Source organism: Nymphalis io, chromosome 23 (genome assembly GCF_905147045.1).
Source record: "Nymphalis io chromosome 23, ilAglIoxx1.1, whole genome shotgun sequence".
NCBI lineage: Eukaryota > Metazoa > Arthropoda > Insecta > Lepidoptera > Nymphalidae > Nymphalis > Nymphalis io.
The window spans coordinates 2,343,251-2,365,435 of record NC_065910.1 but is presented as its reverse complement, the minus strand read 5'-3'; the positions used below and the strand labels follow the sequence as shown (position 1 = coordinate 2,365,435).

Below are 22,185 nucleotides of genomic sequence, written 5' to 3'. Positions count from 1 at the left end.
AAGATGTTATGTCCCCTGTAATAACACCGGCTCGCTCACCCTTCAAACCGGAACAAAACAATACTGAGTATTGTTTGGCGGTAGAATATATGATAAGTGTGTGGTACCTCCTACTTCCTAGTAAAAAGTATATATAGGTATATACTTTTGTATTTTTTAGGAACTTGCGTGCGTATGTTCGTTAATGTTTGTGAAAGATTAAATCGTTATAAATTAAAACAAATAAATTGTATTTTAAAATTACTAAAAACCTCGCTTCAGTCACTAATGTACGAATAAAAAGAACGTAATTTATTATGAGACTCGTCAAAACAATCTATAACTTGATGCTTTTGCTAGAAGCAATTACATTTCAATTACGCTCATTCGTAGAACAATTTGATAGCACCTATCGGATTAGTGTATTACAATTCATATTACATACACTTGTAATGATTGAAACTGACACGTCAATTAGAAGTAGGTTAAAATGAACTTCGAAGATTTTATTACAATACTTTGCAACTTAAGATTGCAGCTAAGAATATGAAAGTATTACATGCTGTTTATATGTACAAATAAAAAACAATAGTAAAAATATCGTATTTATGAGGAGTTCGTAGAAACTCTTAAATGGTCAACATCTAGCCTATTATTATAATTAAGTGATGATTTGACGAGCCGGTTGGCGTGGTTGGTAGAACACTTGCCTTTCACGCCGAAGGTTGTGGGTTCGATTCCCACCCAGGACAGACGTTTGTGTGCATGAACATGAATGTTTGTCCTGAGTCTGGGTGTAATTATCTATATAAGTATGTATTTACAAAAAAAAGTAGTATATGTAGTATATCAGTTGTCTGGTTTCCATAGCACAAGCTTTGTACAAGCTTAATTTGGGATCAGATGGCCGTGTGTGAAAAATGTCCCGGGATATTAAAAAAAAAAAAAAAAAGTGATGATTACCATAAAAATGTATTGTCATCCTAACTGAACTGAAGTAAATATTTACTAGGTGGTAGGACTTGGTACAGGCCCGTCTGGGTAGGTACCACCCACTCATCAGAATCTACCGCTAAACAGCAGTAGTTAGTATTGTTACGTTCCGGTGTGAAGGGTAAGTGAGGCAGTATAACTACAGGCACAAAGGACATAACGTCTTCGTTCCCAAGGTTTGTGGCGCATTGGCTTTGTAAAGAATGGTTAACATTTCTTACATCACCAATGTCTATGGGCGGTGGTGACCACTTAATATCAGGTGGCCCATTTACCCGTTCGCCTACATATACTATTAAAAAAAGTATTCAAAATTTTAGAACTATAATACTCGTATATAAAACAAAAGGAGAAATTCTTCGTAGGATAAAACGAAGTGTTTTTTTCTGATTCAGTAAGATTTTATATTAACAATACCAAACAACAGATATAGCAAGTTAAATAAATAAATTATTTTAAGGACATACAAATTAATTGCCTAAAGCTGACACGTGAAGTGGCCTTGTTCTAATTGCAGCCGGAAATAGTTCTTAAGAAGCAATAAGGATACCCAAATATTTAAAACCGGATGCTTAACTTGATTGAATATATATAAGTATAAAATTATTACATGATTACACAAAATATATAAAGTGCTATCAATTATATTCAAATGTAATGTTTAAAACTTTTATATATTATTTTTATTTACTCATAATAGGTATATTATATATTATAACTGATTACCATCGCTCTTAGAAATTGGCGCTATGGTTGTACCTGCCCAGATTTGCACATAGCCCTACCAAGTAAACAACTTTAAAGTATACATTTTGACAAACAAAAAACATTGCATTTATTACGCAAAACGCTTTACAAACTAAACGTTATCTAGGCCCACCGACATTGTCCCGCAAGGTTAGTATCAAGTCGACCTCACCAATAATGGTCGTTATATAAAAAAAATGGGGACACTTAACTAAACTGTTCGAATTACTTCTAATTAACGAGTAAAGATAACTATGTATAACACACTTCCCTTTTTAAATGTTTTTTTTAATTATACAATATATGTACATTATTAATTTATAGCAAGTGCGGATACGCCCGTGTATTAATAGGAGGCAAGGTGTAAAAAAGCAGCCTATTATCTTCCTTGAGGTTCACGTTTCCAGTAGCAGCCTGTGAATGTCCCACTGCTGGGCACGTCGCTGAAATTAGCCGATAGAACTAGCCGACAGATGACATTCCTGAGCCTAAACTTTTCTACGAGACTGTAATGTGTGTTTATATAACTCTTGAACGCGTTGACTTAGAAACTTGAAATTTTATATGCGTTCAAGAGTTATATGCATAGTAGCCATGCTCAATAGACCGCGCTCATAGAAAAATTAAAAAAAAATGCTTAAAAATTCTGCGCCGCATTTTTGTGGTTACTATCTCTTTTGGGTATCTTTAATTGACGCCGCCGCCCATAGACATATTAACCACCCCATAGACATAAGAAATATTAACCACCCCTTACATCGCCCATGCGCGACCAATCTTTTTTTTCAGCTCCGTAAAAAAGCATTACGCTTTTCCCACACGGTGGGAATGTAGTATGTAGGTTTCGCTGTTAACCCGTTCGAGTTAACCCTGAAGCTCGGAATACTTACTAAAAAACCAGCGGTACCCTTTCCGTCTTAATGAAGCGTCACGGGATCGCTTGTGTATGCTAAGATACTTACAACACTAGCTCACTCACCCTTCCAACTGGAACTCAACAACACCAAGTTAATTTTAACGTTAAATTATGTGGTTGCAGAATCATCACTACAATATAAAAAAAGTGTAAACTCATGTTTTGTTTACTAAGTGAATATTTGTCACTATTACGACTAGTGAGTATTTTTTAATACACACAAATAAATTAAATTACTATCATTGTTTGTATTAGTGATACACGATGTGTGAAATTGCTTCTAGCCTTCATTACAAGTTATCACAATGGCACTGGTTTTTTAATATAATAGGCTGAATAGTTTGTATTTCTTTAAACGGTACGCAAAACACATTGATTTAAATAAACAAATATTAATTTCCTAATTAATCACATTAAGTAATTATCGTGGTATTTCCGTTTCCGTTTACCGTTACCAGCGGTAGTGTTGAATCTCACAGCTTCGGTTCTCGCTCGGATTGACCCATTCATCACAGAATTACATCAAGCATTTAGAGTTGCCAGTTCTCCGGATAAAACCGGACAAAGTGAGGCTTTTTGGATACGTGCAGCAAATTAGACGGTGTCCGGCCTGCCGCCTTTTTACATTTTATTACATACATACCAGACACTAGATCTAAAATGACGATAGTAAAATTTATTTTAAAGTATTTGACATGAAAATGTTTTAAAATTCAAATTTGAACGAAAATGAGCTTTTAGAGCAGGTCTACCAACCAAAAAATACAAAATACTTATTTCATAGAATTTTATGAAGTTAATCTGTGTTTTGCTTAATTTTCTTGTATATAGTATAGTCATAAGTAATGACTTTGACTTTCAATAGTAAGTAATAAATGATCAATAATAAAGAAGTCTGATTCATTTAATTGTATTGTTAATTTCATTCAATAATATTACATTATTTAAAAAAGTTGTTTTTCTTTCGTTATATTTATTTTTAAATATATAAGACTAGATACAAGCAATATTGGTATTATTACTGTAATTTTTACTTCTGAATAGTCGCTTTCTGATAGTAAAATAATTATTAAATCGGTTTAGTAATCGGTTAGTACCGAAGTTCATAACGGGTTGACAAAAGAAATGTAAAAGAATATGTACTTAATAAATAAGAATTAGTAAAAGTTTAAAAATATTCTATCACACGCTTGTTATATAAAATCAAGTAAATAATTAATTGTTGCATCATTAGCCATTCCAATTATAAATGATTACATAAACAACGTGCTTATAAAGATTAATTTTCATTAATTATCGTAAAAATACGATAAAACAAGAACTGGCTTGAAATTTGTTGCATGAAATAAAATAAAAGTTAATCCATCAAAACACATAACGAGTACTCGTAAATTCGCATTAGCTTTACAACGAAGGCATTCAAGGTCAGCATACATTTAGTTCACACCCTTTCTCTTATACCGTGACCTCACTTCCGTAATCGTCATTCACGGCGACTCCGTTACTCAATGATATCAACGGACATACCACAATTTGTTGTCACACTGTGTCGTGATAACCTTATAAGTAACTAACGCAGCAATTAGCTTACTAAATATAATCAGAGACAAATAAAACGAGAACATCGCGGGCGGTAACTAGAACTCTATGGTGGGAGGAGGGGAGGATATCGGTGTTATGTCATTTACCCCTGATTTATTAGTTTAGACGTGAAAGAGTAACAGATAAACTCACTTTCGCATTTATAATATTAATAATAATAATAATAATCTTCAAGGACTGCAACTAATAATTTCAGACAAGACATGAATTTACCATGAGAAGAAAATATACTTACAATTATTCTCGTGTTTAATATATGAAAGATAAATATATTGAGAAAAGCTGTATATATCCAAAGAAATGGGTATCCGTCGATCCGCATCAGAGTAGGTCGATTAAGCTCCGTAATCCTTAACAGGAAAACTGGCCTTTGAGTCCAGAACTGAGGCATTAATAGACTTCTACTGACTTCCTTTTACCTTATGATCAGTACAGTATAAATAATTTGTAATGTAATTTATTCGGATTCTTATCCTAATTAACTTTAACAAATTCAAAAACTGCGTTCATCATTACCCAAATCATTTCAGTATTTGTTATTTTGGAATGGATTTGTGAGTGCTTGCCCGGGTTTGAACCGACGATCATCGGTTAAGATTTACGCGCTCTTACCACTGGGCCATCTCGGCTTTGTTTTAAATGAAACAACATATATATAATACAATGTATGTTCCGATTTTTTACCTGTATAATTATGTATGTGAAGAAGCTAGTAATTAAATAATATAATGAATACAACAAACACATAAGAAAAAAATATAATGTATAAATAATAACAGATAATGCTTATTAATTACGCAAAACTCATTGCATAAAACATTTTCAAATCAAAATATACTTTATTCAAGCAGGCTATCAGGCTACAAGGACTTTTGAATCATTTTACAATTTTAATTTTAACGAAAATAACCGGCAATAACTTCAGTAGTATTTTATTTCCCAATCAAAAAATTCCATGTAATTATCATAAATTATATTTATATATCCTGTATGAACATCAACGAATTATAATTCGTGGATTTTCATTATTCATCATCTCGGAGATGATGGAGGGTTATGTCGGACTACCCTACCGATTAAATTCACTCCGAAAGTGGCAAGATTACGGGTACGCTTTCGCATTCATCCGCGACCCCGCTGGCGGTTGTTCATTTGTAATGAATTCTACGCATGCTGTATTCTTTTTTTATTACTACGTGCCAAGGACAAGGGATCTGCGGTTCTATCTCGAGGACCTTCTTATACCTAAGTAATGAACTTCCCGAATTCATTACCCAAAGGTCCTTATTATGGAGGCAGGTAATTGGCGTTATCACGCCGCCTGCGTCCTACTCTCTTACGGCGGGTCACGCTAACCGTAACGTCAGCCTCCCTCAGTAGTTCTGCTTTTTCAATCTCATGACGTGAACCATCCCCTTCCATGACATATTGCTTGTAGCAGGCTTACACCACAGCAGGTAACGAGATAGTCAAGAAATACTTCCACCAAACTCTTCTATAATATCATTCATATAATCCTGTACATTATAATAAGTATAGTATTTATTTAAATAAAAAAGTAACCTTAGTTTTAAATGTAGTTTTTGGTAAATGTAAATCGATATGATGATTAATTTAAAATGACTTTCAACCTATAAAACATCGTTTAACAAATACTAATACCGGTTTTTCTTTATTTACAGCTGACAAAAAATATGCTGCGAAGGAAAAGAAACGTGAAACTAATACTGATAACGGTATTATCACTCGTTAATATTTCTCATCAATATGGCTCCGGAGCACCGCCTTTGGTAAGCATTATTTATAACGGTAAAAGTTAACAAGTTATTAAAAGCTGTTTTTTGTATATAATATTTCAACAATTAAATCAGAATATGTATTTATTCCGTAACTTAATTCATATCTCGCTCGTGAAAATAAATGCTTTATTAATTATTATTATTATACTTAGTCAATGTAGCATTCAGCATTCTGTTAAGATCGTGACCTGCGGTGAGGTCAAAGTTTGTTCTTACAGAATAGTCTACTGGGGGCCCAATTCTACTGACAAATTACCACTTTATTGCAATCGTATCGAAACGTAATCGTTGCTGTTTAAGACAAACACAACGATCTGGTTGCGTTTCGATCGAAGTTGAATCGAAATAGAATCGGAAAAGTATCGTAACTATAAGTTTAAATTAGTAGAACTGGGCCTATTGGCGTAATATGAATTGCTATTTATGTACCAAATGGAAGAACTACAGATATTATTTGAGTGAAATAAATGTTAAATCAAAAGAGAAATATGTATTACATCGTTTATTGTGTAACATATCCAAGTGAAAGAATTCTGACGCGAAATTTCACTTATTTATTTATTTTCTTTTCATTAAGTTTCATGATGCATTTGAATACGAACAATTTATTATATATCATAGCGAAGCAACTGCGATTAATATTGTCGTATTCCGGTGTGAAGGGCGTTTGAAACAAAACTTAACTCTCATTTGGCATCATAACATTGGCAGTCGCACAGCAAACCGGTACTAGAAACGTAAACTACAATGGAATTCTATTTAGAGCTAGTTACTTTCTGTTAGATGAATCACACGCCCTTCACCGGAAAACAATACAGAGAATATTGCAATAAATTCAATTTTAAGCATTTTTTAAAACATTTGTACCTTAACAAAACTTTATACATGTATTATTGTTATTAATTGTCTCTGAGTTCACTGACATAGATCTTACTCACAAATATCCTTGTCTCTATCATGAAAGATATTGGGATGAGACCACAGACACATTTATTACTTTTTTTAAAGATGTGACATATTCCTAACAAACAAGGAATAAGAAACAAATAAATTCTCAAAGTTAAATTATAGGGAAGTCGAAAGTTTTATCTTATTAAAACATGACATAAATTACAGATACCGAAAGAAATCGATCTCCTTTAATGATCGACTAAAAAGCTTAATAGACTTCATAAACACGGTATTTAGTACAAATTCTAAATCATCTATAGTCTATAATCAAGACCAACATAAACAATGCTTTAAAATCAAAACAGGATATAAACAATCGTTATTTTTTAAAGGCCTGCGTAGACCAATTACCACGACACAGCGACATTCAACCACAGACATCGGTACCCCCATACGCCATATATACGTCAGCATCTCAAGTAAGGCAAGGAGATGTGCTGAACGTCACCATTGGAAGTCCATTTGGAGCACCGGCACCGATTGGCGGATTTATCTTGCAAGCGAGAGGAATACAAGTAAGACTTTTTTATCATTTAAGAAAAATGTGTACAATACTTAATTTCCAACCCGCATTGGAGCAGCGTGGTGGAATAAGCTCCAAACCTTCTCCTCAAAAAGAGGAGAGGAGGCCTTTAGCCCAGCAGTGGGACATTCACAGGCTGTTACATCATACTTAATTTCCATAAATAGCAACCGATGCTATATACTTATAATAATAATATTTTATTTAGGCAAAGATAAAGCAGTTCAGTGCCTTTTTTTTCCTGTGTCAACCAATTATCTTTTATTTTTTTATTTGTTAAAATTTTGGATATAAGAGTGGAAAAGATTGAAACATGCATATCGTATGCATATATATAGGCTATCAAAAATTATATATTTTAATTTATATAGCAAATGTCACATAATAGCTATTTCAAATTTCAGGATACAGAAAAGATAGTTGGTAAATTCACTAAAGTTCCAGACCTTAATCTCGCCCAAATCACTAACTGTCGCGGTAACAACGATACCGTCACGCATACAAACCCAGAGGAAAAGGCTCCTCTTAGCTTCACTTGGCAAGCGCCTGATGACTTTTTGGGAGGTATTGAATTTAGGTAAGTTTTTTTTATATTCCTTAAACCTGTATTTTCACGGACTCACTCACCCTTTAAACTGGAAAACAAAACAACAGATTATTTCTGTTTTACGATAGAATATATATTCTGTGTGGAACTCACCTAGTGGGCCTGCACACAGCCATCATCGGTTGAATAATTTTGCTACGGATGACGCAGTTTTTAACCAACTACATACATATATACTTTAGATTGTTTCGGTGTATCGGCAGTCAAGAATTGAGAAGTTAGCGGAGTTAGCCTGATCTCAGGTCGGACTTTCTTCGCAATTTTATCAAACAAGAGAATGAGGGATTGATTCTCGTGCAATCTGTGAATCAGATACAGAGTGATTGTGTTAGTCAATATTTGTATGTGTGCGTCGGTATTATATGTCATGCTATAGTAGTTCGTAGCTGGCTAATCACCGTTACGACGCTAACTGCAATCACCTTCGACGTTCTCATATTTTGGCCACGCCCAAGTATTATTTTATCAGAAATTAGCTCGCAAGTCTTGCAAATATTACTATTGTAAAAAATTATATTCATTTTAATTGATGTTCTCAACAACATAATATTTTTTTGTGCGTATTTTTGACAAATTGTACCTATATAGCTTTACGGAGCAAAGGTATGTAGGTACGTCCACCTAGCAACGTATCTCTGCGTTCACTGTCACACCGCATAGAGGGATAGGATTGCAAAATAAATTAGGTGACGAGACGTTTCGCTAAAACACTAAATCATAAAACAATTAATTAAGCTGAGTAATGAAATAAACAAACAATATTATTTCTTATCATACGGTTTTGTTTTTAATTCGACTTATATACCTTAATAAATACATACAACATAATGATATTGTATTTAGGAGTGTTTTAAGAGTGTTAGTTTTTTTTTTCTTTTGATATTATTTTTGAATTATCGATTTTAGAAATTTGCTGACACAAATATTTTTGGAAATACGATCAAGATTTATATTTGATTACTATATTAAGTGAACGATGTTTCCTAAGACAGGTTACACTTGCTTAGAAGGAGAATTTAACTAAAAACATTGTTGTGTCAAGCTTCTAAATAGATATTTAAAAAATATATTTAAGTATATAAATTGTTTTAAGTCGATTCAGTAGAAGGCGATTGAATTGCCTTGACAATGGCAGCTTTGGTCGCGTCGCATTTCGTTAATGAGAATTTGTATATCTATATTATACGTATTTACTAACAGATTAAAAATTATAAATTTCATAGAATTACTCATAACGCTTAAGCGTAATGACATATTGATTGAAAATGTAATTAACATTTTTTACTACGAAAAAAATTAATCGTTCTACGTCAAAAACCTAAACAGCCCAAAACGTATTTATATCAATTAATTTAATATTAGAACAATTAAAAAAAACATTTTCACCAACTACATTTAATTATTAACCATAGACAATTGAGTAATTTATCTTCATAACTTTGTAAATGTCAATTTCATTCATAATTGTACAGATTTAGACATTACACATCACACATAAAGCTTTGTTAATTTTAGTTGAAGTATGATTGGTTGCATTCTTTTAACAACGGCTGGTTGTTTTGTTGTGACCTAGAAAACCGGTTCACTACAATAAGTTACCTCAGAGCAGTGGTTCTCTTAGAAGCTGCATATGCAAATACACAAACTCATATAAACGCAGTCTTTTAATGTAAAAATATGGTACAATTTATTGTTAATAAATTGTAATAGCCAATAAAACGACATGTTATGCACACATATAGACACATGTATTCACACAAGCTTGCATGCACGCACGCGCGCGCATTCATGCAAGCATGTTATATTATACTATAACTAGCGCTTTACTCCGTACCGCGGCTTCCCTCGCGTTTTAGAATTGCTAAATACCTAAAAATAATTTTTATACAAAATTTTATCCCTCTTATACCTTAGGGGTTCAATTTTCAAAAATTCTTCCTTAATGCTAACCTATTGTATAAAAGGTTTTTTTTTTTTTATAGAATAGGAAGGTGGACGAGCATATGGGCCACCTGATGGTAAGTGGTCACCAAACGCCCTTAGACATTGGCATTGTAAGAAATGTCAACCATCGCTTATAGCCAATGCGCCACCAACCTTGGGAATTAAGATTTTATGTCCCTTGTGCCTGTAATTACACTGGCTCACTCACCCTTCAAACCGGAACACAACAATATCAAGTATTGCTGTTTTGCGGTAGAATATCTGATGAGTGGGTGGTACCTACCCAGACGAGCTTGCACAAAGCCCTACCACCAGTACTACGCAAAGGTACTTTGCATACGGGTTGTATGCAAATTTTCATGGTGCTAACCCCATGTTTGGTCTGTGCGATGATATGTCAGTCAGTTATATATATAAGTTACTATAAGTATAAGTTAATTCGAAATCCTAGGATTACGGTAAAAGTACCTCTGGTATTTTTTTCTTAAATGATCTATTGAGAAATTTAAATGAAAAGTAACCGTTGAATCTATTTCGTTTTAATTATTTTATCACTGGCATTTATTACAATTTTGCAATAGTTTTTGCTCTGTGATAATAACTATTATTAAATATGACTGCGTATAACGCCGGACGATCAAAATGGAAACCAACTCAATACTATATAATAGGTATCTATTGTATGAGGTTTTATGAATAAATTATATTTATAAGAAATCCGCTATTTACCGCCACTTCCTAAAATTTATCACTAATAAGTCCTAAAACTTTACTAAACTTTATATAGCGGTGATATAGCTTTATAAAACGTGCTGATGATTTCTTTTCTGCAATTAATCTTTAATCTTATTAGTATTATTTTAAATGTAATTATATTAACTGGTGGTAGGGCTTTGTGCAAGCTCGTCTGGGTAGGTACCACCCACTCATCAGATATTCTACCACAAAACAGCCATACTTGATATTGTTGTGTTCCGGTTTGAAGGGTGAGTGAGCCAGTGTAATTACAGGCACAAGGGACATAAAATCTTAGTTCCCAAGGTTGGTGGCGCATTGGCTATAAGCGATGGTTGACATTTCTTACAATGCCAATGTCTAAGGGCGTTTGGTGACCACTTACCATCAGGTGGCCCATATGCTCGTCCACCTTCCTATTCTATAAAAAAAAAAAAAAAATTATTAAAAAGAAAAATAATTTTTTCATTTCGTATATTAAACTTAATTAAAATTATATTGATATCTACTCCTATATATTTGAAATAACAAAAAAAAAAAAACTCTCAATCATATATGATGTTTTATTGTTTCAGAGCGACTGTAGCACAAGGTTACGCTACCTTCTGGAAAAATGTAGAATCCCCACTAGTCGAAGTGGTCACCCCTGACACCGTGATCACCACTTCCTCACCTACCGTATCTACACAGCGAACGACACAAGGACCACCACTTATTATGGAGTCTAAGGTACTAATATGTCATCACCTGGCTAGAGGATACCCTATGCTGTCTCCTAATCTAGGGCTCGCCTCCTCCAAAAATTGGATCCTAGGAATCCTTTGCCATACATAACCAGCAGATTGCCACTTCAGTCTGCTTTTTTATTTTTCATCAGGACATGATGTATCATTATGTAACATCATTAAGCTCGATATCAATGAAAGGGAATATGACAGAGAGAATGCCTAGAATACTAATACTTAGTAAGTTTTTTTTATTATATTAGGTAGGCAGACTGGCAAGTAGGCCACTTGATGGTAAGTGGTCACCACCGCCCATAGACATTGGCATTATAAGACATCTTAACTATTCCTGGCGTCACCAACCATGGGAACTAAGATTTTACGTCCATTATATCCTGCAGTTACACTGGCTCACTCACCGTTCAAACTGTAACACAACCACTGTAACAATACCAAGTACTACTGCTTTGTGGTACGACCTTGCGCAAAGCTCCACAATAAATTATAATATATATATATATTTACGTCGTATATTAGTACATCAGTAAAAAATATCTCCTTACTACGTAGTTCAAAGTAGACTTCCTTTTCTTCTCCCTGCAACCAGACACAATGGTTGTTACCTGTTAATCGTTTTAGGACATTATCTAAAATAATTTAATTGGTCGCCAATGCTCAGAAACAAAGTTGATCTCCTTTTTATCCAATATTGTTGTTTTAGAAAGTATGTAAATATTAAACTCTGATATTTTTGGCAAAACCATCGTATTGTGATCTTACACACTTGAGCACTTTTAATATTAAGGTTATCAAATTCACAAATAACGTAAATTGATATTAATTTCAGCCAAAAGCAACTCCAACATCACTCGACATCATTTATCAAGGATGCGAGGACACAAAACTATGTTTTGGTATCCCACAAAATTGCATACCAAATGGAAACTGCAAAGTCATCGTTGCCATTTTCGTCGCCGGTGACACTTACACGTTCGAGATTCAAGGGATTAACAACCCTAAATACGTAGCAGCAGGGTTGAGTTTAGACAACAAGATGGGAGACGACAGTGCCATGGAATGCGTCAGGAATGACAATGGAAGGATCAACTTGTTCACTTCCTGGACCTATCCAAAGGTCGAACCGTACGTCAGAAGGTCAGATTCACCTCAGGACATCGTACAGCTTCTAGAATCTTCGATGATAGATGGGAAATTGTATTGCAAGTTCAAGCGGGACACCGTCTCCACGGTAAAGGGACAGACATTCGATTTAGCTAATAATATGTACAATCTGATGGTGTTGGCCGGGGACTCGATGAAGGGTGAGTTTTACATATCTTAACGTGCAGGTCCGATTAAATCATTTTATTATAAATGCTGCTAAAATAACTCAGGAGGTAGCGTCGGTCCCTATGGATCGACGCCCAGACGTAGACTTATTAACGACGCCCAGACGTAGACTTATTAACGACGCCCAGACGTAGACTTATTAACGACGCCCAGACGTAGACTTATTAACGACGCCCAGACGTAGACTTATTAACGACGCCCAGACGTAGACTTATTAACGACGCCCAGATGTAGACGTTTTGCAATACCTTTATTCTATATACGATTTCTGGGCGGCTTTTGAAATATCGAACGTAGCTTCCTCGTTCGAATGCGCCGGTCGGCCGTGAGAGTGTGCGCGGTGCCCGCAGACGCGGCGCGCGTGGGCTTCCACAACGCGGCGTACGAGGCGACGGGCGCGGCGCTGCGGCTGGCGGCGCCGGGCGCGGCGGCGGGCGCGTCCCGCGCGCTGCTGCGCCTGCACGGCTGCTGCATGCTGGCCGCCTGGCTGGGCGCCGCCTCGCTGGGCATCGTGCTCGCCAGGTGCCGCTTATATTATTATTTTGTACTCGCTCTCGTAAATCTTTCTCAAAAAAAGTCTATGTCATCTCCGGCTCGATCAGTCTCTATGCAAAATATTGCATAGATCCGTTGCTGCGTAAAGGAAGGCATTTCTAATATTAGTAAGGGTTACGAAATAATATTATAAATGCCTTCTTTATAGGTGACATACAATTTTGTATTGTCTTGATCGACTTCAAGTTTTTGTCGATACATTTCCTGTCGGTTTCCTTAAATTTTAACTAAGAAAGTATATTTACTCGTAACATCTCCAAATACTTATTTTAAACGTCAAAAAATATGTCGTGAATAACGCCATTCCTTATATTCCAGATATTTCAAGAAGACCTGGGTGGGAAAAACACTCGGAGGAAAGGATATTTGGTTTGCGGTAAGTATTATTATGATTGCAAATGCCTTTTCCACTGAGCAAGGTCTCAAAGGTAATCCCTTCTTAACTTATTCCGACAAGCCCTTAGCAGTTAGAAAAATATATAGGTTGAAATTTCTTGCAAGTTTTTCGCAATAATCTTAAAAACCATCTCGATAGTGTTTACCTAGATTTTAATGTAAATCCCTCTTTTATATCACAATTGTTTATATAATACCTTCAACTTGTATATATTTTTATCTAGTATCATAGAATCCTGATGGTGCTAACATGGGTGCTGACAATGGCTGGTTTCATCTTAATCCTGATCGATGTTGGTGGCTGGCAGACCACTGGAGACAACCCTCACGCCATCACTGGTATTGTCACTGTCGTGCTTTGCTTCATACAACCCATTGGTAAGTTTTTTCCATTTCTGTTTTATTTTATATAATTATAATATACGTCCATTTCATACGTACGGACATTTGGTTAATCCGACCAATATTAAAAACTTTTCAATACAATGTTATATATTTGGGTTTAATTTTAAATTATACACAAAATATAATTTATTCTACGATTTCTAAATATTTTTATATCCTTTGAATGAACGATGTTCGCCCGCATTATACATTAGGGCCTTACTTGCCTGATTATGTCTTATAGCCATAATAATTGTTTTTTATTTATTTTTAGGAGCATTCTTCAGACCTCACCCTGGTACTAAGCACCGTCCGTTATTCAACTGGTTACATTGGCTCGTTGGAAACTCCGCACACATTTTAGGAAGTGAGTAATTTCTTGTACCTATTCTATAATTTTCTGTTTACTAGTAACATTTTAAGGTTAATATTTAATAATTAATAATTATTGTTAATACTGAACAATTAATGTTCTATTAAAAAAGGGTGTATCCTATTAAAGAGATACAGAGCTTTTTTAATCCAACTGGATAGAAGTTGGTACTAAATAGGGCAGAACTTCATCCGAAATATTTCTCAAAATATTTTATGTTATAAATCGTCGAATACGAGATGAAATATAAAATTTAATTAGGCACGTGAAAAATCAGTTTTGTTGCACTAATTTACCACTTGTTATATGTAAAGGGCCGAGATGACCCAGTGGGAAGAGCTCGTGAATCTTAACCGATGATCGTGGGTTCAACACCGGGCAAGCACCACTGAATTTTCATGTACTCAATTTGTGATTATTATTCATCTCGTGCTTGACGGTAAAGGAAAACATCGTGATGAAACCTGCATGTGGGTAATTTCACTGAAATTCTGCCACATGCAGGTATTTCACCAACCCGTAGTGGAGCAGCATGGTGGAATAAGCTTCAAAACCTTCTACTCAAAAAGGGAGAGGAGGCCTTAGCACAGTCGTGAGACATTCACAGGCTGTTACTGTATATGTCAAGAGCTTTCTCAACTCACTTGTAATGTTGTACCTGTAAACTTTTTCTTATTCTAAAATGATTAATATTAATACGTCATCCCCCAGTCGCGACGATCTTCCTGGCGGTGTACTTGCAGAAGGCGCAGCTGCCGCCGTGGAGCGTGTTCATCCTGGCCGCCTACGTCGTGTTCCACGTGCTCGCGCACATCATACTCTCGGTGAGACGCAATTTTATCATTAGAGAAATTCACCAAATGGTGATCATGGATTACAATACCCCATAACCTCGATCTAGATTCATGTAGTCATATATATTTTGATCTTAGCCAAATATACCAAGTACTTATCACAAAGTCCGTCACCGAATATTACATTACGACACACAATCGAATTAAAATCTTCTATTATTATTATTCAAGGCTAACTACTCAAACAGGTCTAAGTTAACACCTATCAAAGTAATATGATAAGTTATCAAAATTAACGATAGAAAAATATTATTAAACAAATCACAAAACTTAACACGATCAACGATGTTTATTATATATACATTATTATAATCGATATTAACGCACCGTATAGTGCATTTGATTACAGATTACACAAAAAGCGACATATATATTACATTTTAACTTCATTGGATGATATCTTATTTTCAACGATTGTAGATGGCAACCCTATGTATATATCAACTTTATACAAACATACACAATACTTTCACGCACAAAAATTATTATATAATACGTTTTCATTACACGCGATACTATTTTGGTAAAAAAAAAGAAATATTATCGAAATTGGGCAAAATTTTACGGGGAAAATGTGGTTATTTTTGGCCTTTATTACTGTATTATCATTCTAGCTGACGGTATGCGTCTCAGAGGGTCGGATAAGCAACGGACGAGTGAATTCGTTCCCTATGAAGGATATGTTGGGCCATTCCCGACAAGTTACTGCAGTGGACAGAAGTTCCGATGCACCGGTGAGAAAGAAGTTCTCGAATATTCTTTCTAACATGCAACTAATTCACTATGGTGCCTTGGAAAACCACAAAATCACCTCTTTCGTTTTAACCTCTGTTGACCACTTCTGTCTTCTTTTATTTCTATCACTCTAAAAATATTATTAATTATAATATTGTCACTTATTTACTATTATGTATTTTATTAACCATTATTAGATATGTCTACTTCGTTATGTGAGCAAATAAATATGTGAATAAAAGTGTGCTGGTAGCACTCATTATCAAAATACTTTAATTTTTAGTTATGCGTTGTCGCCAACGTAATCCGTTTCTTTTTGTTTTATTTTATATAAAAATCACATTATTTGGTATTCTCAAGTTATTTCACCTGAGGTTCATTTCATTAAGTAGCCTAAATTATGTGAAAACAAAGAAATAATTCTGATTTTGTTAAAAGTCCATGTTGGAACTATAGATTGCTGAGAGTTTGGTTGTGTTCGCGGCTTCTTAGAAAAACCAAATGCATGTTTTTCTTCTTTGAAAACTATTTGTTGAAAAGTTTTTTTGTTATTCTATTTAAGAATTAACAAAAATATTATAAGTAATTAAGTTTTATTTATTTTTCATTTAAAGTGAGGATATAGATCAAGTTTTATTATCCGCCATAACCCTTATGAATTATATTAACGCTCTTTAACAACCGTTGGTAGTTATAACAATGCTATTGTACTACTATCTACTACTATTGTATTGTACTACTATACTACTGGTGGTAGAGCTTTGTGCACGCTCGTCTGGGTAGGTACCACCCACTCATCAGATATTCTACCGCAAAACAGCAGTACTTGGTATTGTTGTGTTCCGGTTTGAAGGGTGAGTGAGCCAGTGTAATTACAGGCACAAGGGACATAACATCTTAGTTCCCAAGGTTGGTGGCGCATTGGTGATGTAAGCGATGGTTAACATTTCTTACATTGCCAATGTCTAAGGGCGTATGGTGACCACTTACCATCAGGTGGCCCATATGCTCGTCCGCCTTCCTATACTATAAAAAAAAAATATCCACGAACCCTAAAAGAATATAAAACAAATTGTTTTTGTATATTATTTTATAGGCTTCACTTGAATTTGTAGAGTAAGTATACGTATGTATTTTACAAATTCAAGTAAGTAATGCGTAATACTTTAGGCATTAGGTAGTAGGAAGTTAATACACAACGTCATCTTTTTAAAAAATATAGTTATTTAAGCAAAGAAAATCTTTTAACTGTTTTTTTCGGGGTGGTGGAATACTATCCTTTTATATTATTACACATGTATTCGGTATAAATAATTATTTTGTAATATTTACATAATTGTTTAAATAATATACAAATTAAACAAGTTTCATTTGAATTTTTTTTTACAGTTCTCGGTCTTCAGAAAACATCTTCTTGGGGTGTATGCTCCAATCATCTTATTGTTTGTGGTGGCCATGATCTGCCTTGTCGCGTTGGCTCCTATTGGTGAAACCTACAATAGTTTGATGGGGGCCTAAATATGTAAATAAACAAATACAGGGTTCGAATTTTATTTTACTCAAAAATATGTATGAAATTTCCGTCCACTAGTATATATTAAAGAAATTGTCTATCATTTTTTTATTTCAGTATTTATTAAAATGAACTTTTGTAAAGTATTTATTTATATGACAAATTAACATCAAGACACTGCCAATTTTTTAGAGTTCTGATAGATTTTTTTGTATACAATAGAGTATCCTAATTTTTAAGTACAAATATTGTTTTTGTTATCAATCATACTTAGGCAAAATCAGATTAACAAATGTGTGAAGATTATTTATATCACTGCTACATTTTTTTATAAAATTTGCGTTAGGTAAGAGAAAAACCAAGTTCATATATTATGTAACAATCATTGCATGATGAACACAAATGCATGTTTGTAATCTTGATTACTGTAATTAAAATTAACGATTATATGTAATCTTGATTGAATGTAATCAAGAATTAAAAGTAATCATGAATAATGTAGACATGAATATTTCAATTATATTATTAATCTGATTACAAAAGCAGTTGATTACGCCCAACTCTCTTATTGTAATCTATAGATTGACTGTATTTACAGTAGTTAAAAAAACATGTCAGGACCAAAATGTCTTTCTTATTATTGCTATCATATCAAATTATAATGAATTACGCAAATTCAACTGAATTATACGCGAATAATTGCACAATGTTTACCTAATTATATACCTCCAATAAAGTACCTAATTCTTTTTTTAAGATTTGCTTATTTTTAATTACATTTATCATTCCTGTTAAATACAGAATGTGATTAGCGTAAGTATTTTCCCGTAAATTTACCTTCACCAAAGTAAAATAATAAAAGTCCAACCAAAGATACAGAAATTTATTATGTATTTCAAAATTATTTCTATATAACAGAACTCTAATAAATATTTTTTTGGCAATACCAATTATGTAACAAGAAAAAAAAAAACATTTCGAACAAATATCACAATATAAGTTACCTGTACCTTATTGTTAACTTAAGATAATATTTTTGTGTTAATATTTATTGATACACAACCTTACTAATAAACATTATTTAGCGAGTGAATAGTTAAATATAGAATTGTCTCTTTCTGTCAACAATAATTTTAAACTTCAAAAACAAAGACAAAGCATTTTGTAACTATACAACCGCTATACAACATTTGTTAGTCAGGGGGCAGTACATTAATGGTTAAGTTACAACATGGCTACTAATTTAGATTTATATCCATTAATCAGCACTAGATTTAAAACTAAGATTTAAATGTTGTTGTAAATACAGATTAAATAAAGAAATAGAATAACAGGTTTTTTTTTTTTATTTCCTTTGCTTTGTAAACATCAGAACCATACATATTCTTAATGATTATGTACACCTAAACTCAAATTATTTATTCATACTAATATTTTATGGATATAATGTTATTCAATAATAGTAAAAAGTTGGTGTGAACTTGTACTCTTAGAATGGATTACCATATAACCAAAGATAATGCTTAATATTACTGTTAGTAACACTAATATAAATATACAATTTCAAGTATCATCATTTGGGATTTGTGAATCTTCAACAGTTCTAGAAGCAGGCACATATACTTTAAACGAAAATTCAGTCCTGGGAAATGACCCTGGATTCATAACGTGACAATTCTGATATGTCCTTGTATAAGGTTGGAAATTATCTGCAACAACTACTAAATCAGGCATGGGGTAGAGACTTAGGGCGTCTGCATGTTTCCAGAACACAGGTTGCACCCCCAATGATAATGGAGACAGTGTACACTGACTCAGAAGAGTTTTCGTCAAATGATCTGGGATGTCACCAGTGTCAGGAAAATGGATAGAGTTCCGACACATCTTTGTAACTAAATCTTGCCTTATTATAACCAATTCTTGTGTACAATATTGAATTCTACATGGATTTGTTGTAAATATTACTGAATCACCTAACTTATCTCTTATTTCCTTTGTAATAGAGTTCGGAATCGCTGGCCTTGGTAATATATTGGGAGCAATTGGATCTCCTCGACCAGGGACAAAAATAAACTTACATGATTGTCTGAGTTTTGTAAATGGAATAATAATATCACATAGGTTTATTAAAGCTGCTTTAAGTTGTGTACTATGCTCATAGCCATATGGGCATGATAAAAACTCGCCCATAAAAACTATTGCTATTGGCGGAAAGTCGTTATAACCAGCGAACAATGTTTTCAACTTTGAAATAACCTTTAAATTATCAAACCAAACATCCGAGATAAAAACAATCATTCCGTCCTCATTATCTTGTTCAATTTTTAACAGGTTTTGTGAATTCTTTAACAATGACTTTGATTTGCCACCAAAGGTATTTAAACTGCCAAAGAATGGTAATGAAGTGGCTCGGCTTTCAGACGGAGGTAAAACCAAGCCCATTACATTTAAAACTTTGTCATCATAATAGCCTTCAGCTAAAACAAAACTGCTTTCAGTGAACAGTCCTGAATGATATCTGGTTTGTGTCATGTCTAATGGAACACTGCCAGTAGGATCTTCCAAATAATATTTACCTTCAGTCAGCTGTGTTAGGAGTCCCAATACTATTACATTATCAACTCTACTTGATGAACTTTGTAATACTTCTATTTTGCGCAATTGAAATTGATTCTCACTTTCCATTGAAGGTAAAGTTTCTTTCGCAAATAATTTATTTCTTACAGTTCTCTGCCAGATCATTGTGTATCTATCATTTAAATATTGAGCTTTCCATTTTGGTTCTGGGTACAGATTATTACTTGCATTCACGTCTTTTATGAATTTCTTTCTATCATTCTCGTAGTTAAGTTTAGGAACACTGAATGCATCGATAACGTTTAAGATAGTTTCAGTTTCTTCGAGGCCTGCGGACGAACATTCTCTGAATGCTACTTCTAAATGGTGCCTCTCTAACACAGGATGTGATAAGCATTGATGCAATATATGCGCCAGTAACTTATCAATCACTTTTTTTCTTTCCTGTGGCGATGTAGTGGACAATTGCTCTACTAAGAATGTACATGCTTCTCTGCGAATAGTGAAACCGCTAAGCTTAAAGGCATTATTTATTTCTAATCGTATTTGTTGTAGTTCCGCCATTTCATATATATTTAGACAAGAGACACTATCATGTTTGTCTTCTGATATTTGCAAAACCAAGCGATATTTGCGAGCCTAATTAGTTTTTTAAGTTTTTCCACAAAGGTTCAATATAAAACCCGCGAAACTACAAAACAATTTGTTGACATTGTCAGTGTCAAAGCCAAAAAATGTTTTATTAATTTTTTATTGCTTTGGATACTGCGGTTTCAAGCCACAATAATTCAGCATTAACTTATTTTAAAATACGCATAAATTTTTAATCATAGACGTGACAAATACGTCACACTGGAGATTTCGCCTAGAACTTAATAATAATAATAATAATACTTTATTTCAGATTAAACAATCCATATTAAATTAAAATTAACATTAAATTCAAATAAAATTAAAAAATAATAACAAATAAATTAAAATAAATAATTAAAATTAGATAGATTAGTAACGAATGCTTAAACTATGTTAGTACTTAATCCTAGAATTAGACCCGCTTCACATGTACACCATTCCAGTGTTCCCAGAAGTGACTGTCCAATTTACAAGCCAATGTGCTGAGGAGGGTGTTGGTACTTTTCGAAGTTCTGCTCATAATGGAGGCGACACGCTTGCGTATTATAGAGAAAAAATCGTCCACGCGAGCATCAGCGAACATTGCCGACGCACTACAGTGTCGAGGTTTCCTCAACACCGCCCTCAACACATTGTTGTATTGGACGCGTAGGGCACTGTAGGCCCTCAGCGTATAGTCCGTCCACAGACTGCACGCGTAAAATGATTGGCAATATGCTCGAAACAGGGCCAGCTTTACAGGTGTCGTACACCGTGCAAATCTGCGAGCCAACATATTACCTCGGACCGACAGAGCCCTACGCTCACGTTCAATGTCACTGTTATCACTGAGGTTTTCATTAACTATGTGACCAAGGTATCTGAAATCAGTTACCTGTTTCAGGGGTGTGCCATATAGTCTTATGTCAGGATTACAATTTATCGGCTTGTTCCTACCCCTGAAAAGCATAAATTCACTTTTCTTCACATTGTAACTGAGTCCATTCACCCTGGCATAGTCCTCACAGATCTTTAGCAATTTTTTGAGACCACTGACTGAAGGGCTCAGCAGAACCATGTCGTCCGCGTAGCTGAAATTGTTCATAGCCACGCCATCGATGGAACATCCAACTCCGGCTCCACTCAGCCTCCCAATCAGTTGGTTCACATACAAATTGAAAAGCCTGGGCGATGTGAGGCCACCCTGTCTTACTCCGCACTTCAATTTGTATGAATCGCTTAGTGACTGTCCCCATCTCACCACGTTCGTTTGGTTTTCATACCAGTACTTAAGCAATGAGATTTGATTGGATCT

At 34.3% G+C, this 22,185-nt stretch overlaps 2 protein-coding genes across 3 annotated transcripts in view; one reads left to right on the top strand and one right to left on the bottom strand.

The window, feature by feature from the left end:
* Positions 1-19,000, top strand: part of LOC126777635 (putative ferric-chelate reductase 1 homolog) — a 34,847-nt gene extending 15,847 nt beyond the window's left edge. The window contains exons 2-13 of one of the 2 annotated variants that reach the window (XM_050500744.1): positions 5,920-6,027; positions 7,320-7,502; positions 7,915-8,087; positions 11,372-11,525; positions 12,369-12,843; positions 13,222-13,393; positions 13,745-13,802; positions 14,047-14,200; positions 14,481-14,573; positions 15,291-15,403; positions 16,048-16,167; positions 17,558-19,000. In XM_050500744.1, the coding sequence (XP_050356701.1) occupies positions 5,932-6,027; positions 7,320-7,502; positions 7,915-8,087; positions 11,372-11,525; positions 12,369-12,843; positions 13,222-13,393; positions 13,745-13,802; positions 14,047-14,200; positions 14,481-14,573; positions 15,291-15,403; positions 16,048-16,167; positions 17,558-17,686 (1,920 nt within the window). In that variant the 5' untranslated portion in view covers positions 5,920-5,931 and the 3' untranslated portion in view covers positions 17,687-19,000. The remainder of the gene's footprint in view (positions 1-5,919; positions 6,028-7,319; positions 7,503-7,914; positions 8,088-11,371; positions 11,526-12,368; positions 12,844-13,221; positions 13,394-13,744; positions 13,803-14,046; positions 14,201-14,480; positions 14,574-15,290; positions 15,404-16,047; positions 16,168-17,557) is intronic. The other variant, XM_050500745.1, reaches the window with a different exon arrangement.
* LOC126777645 (DNA polymerase epsilon subunit 2) lies at positions 18,715-20,938 on the bottom strand. The gene has a single exon (XM_050500758.1). It carries the CDS (start codon positions 20,820-20,822, stop codon positions 19,245-19,247), a length of 1,578 nt encoding a protein of 525 aa, XP_050356715.1. The 5' UTR covers positions 20,823-20,938; the 3' UTR covers positions 18,715-19,244.
* Between the last annotated feature and the right edge of the window lie 1,247 nt (positions 20,939-22,185).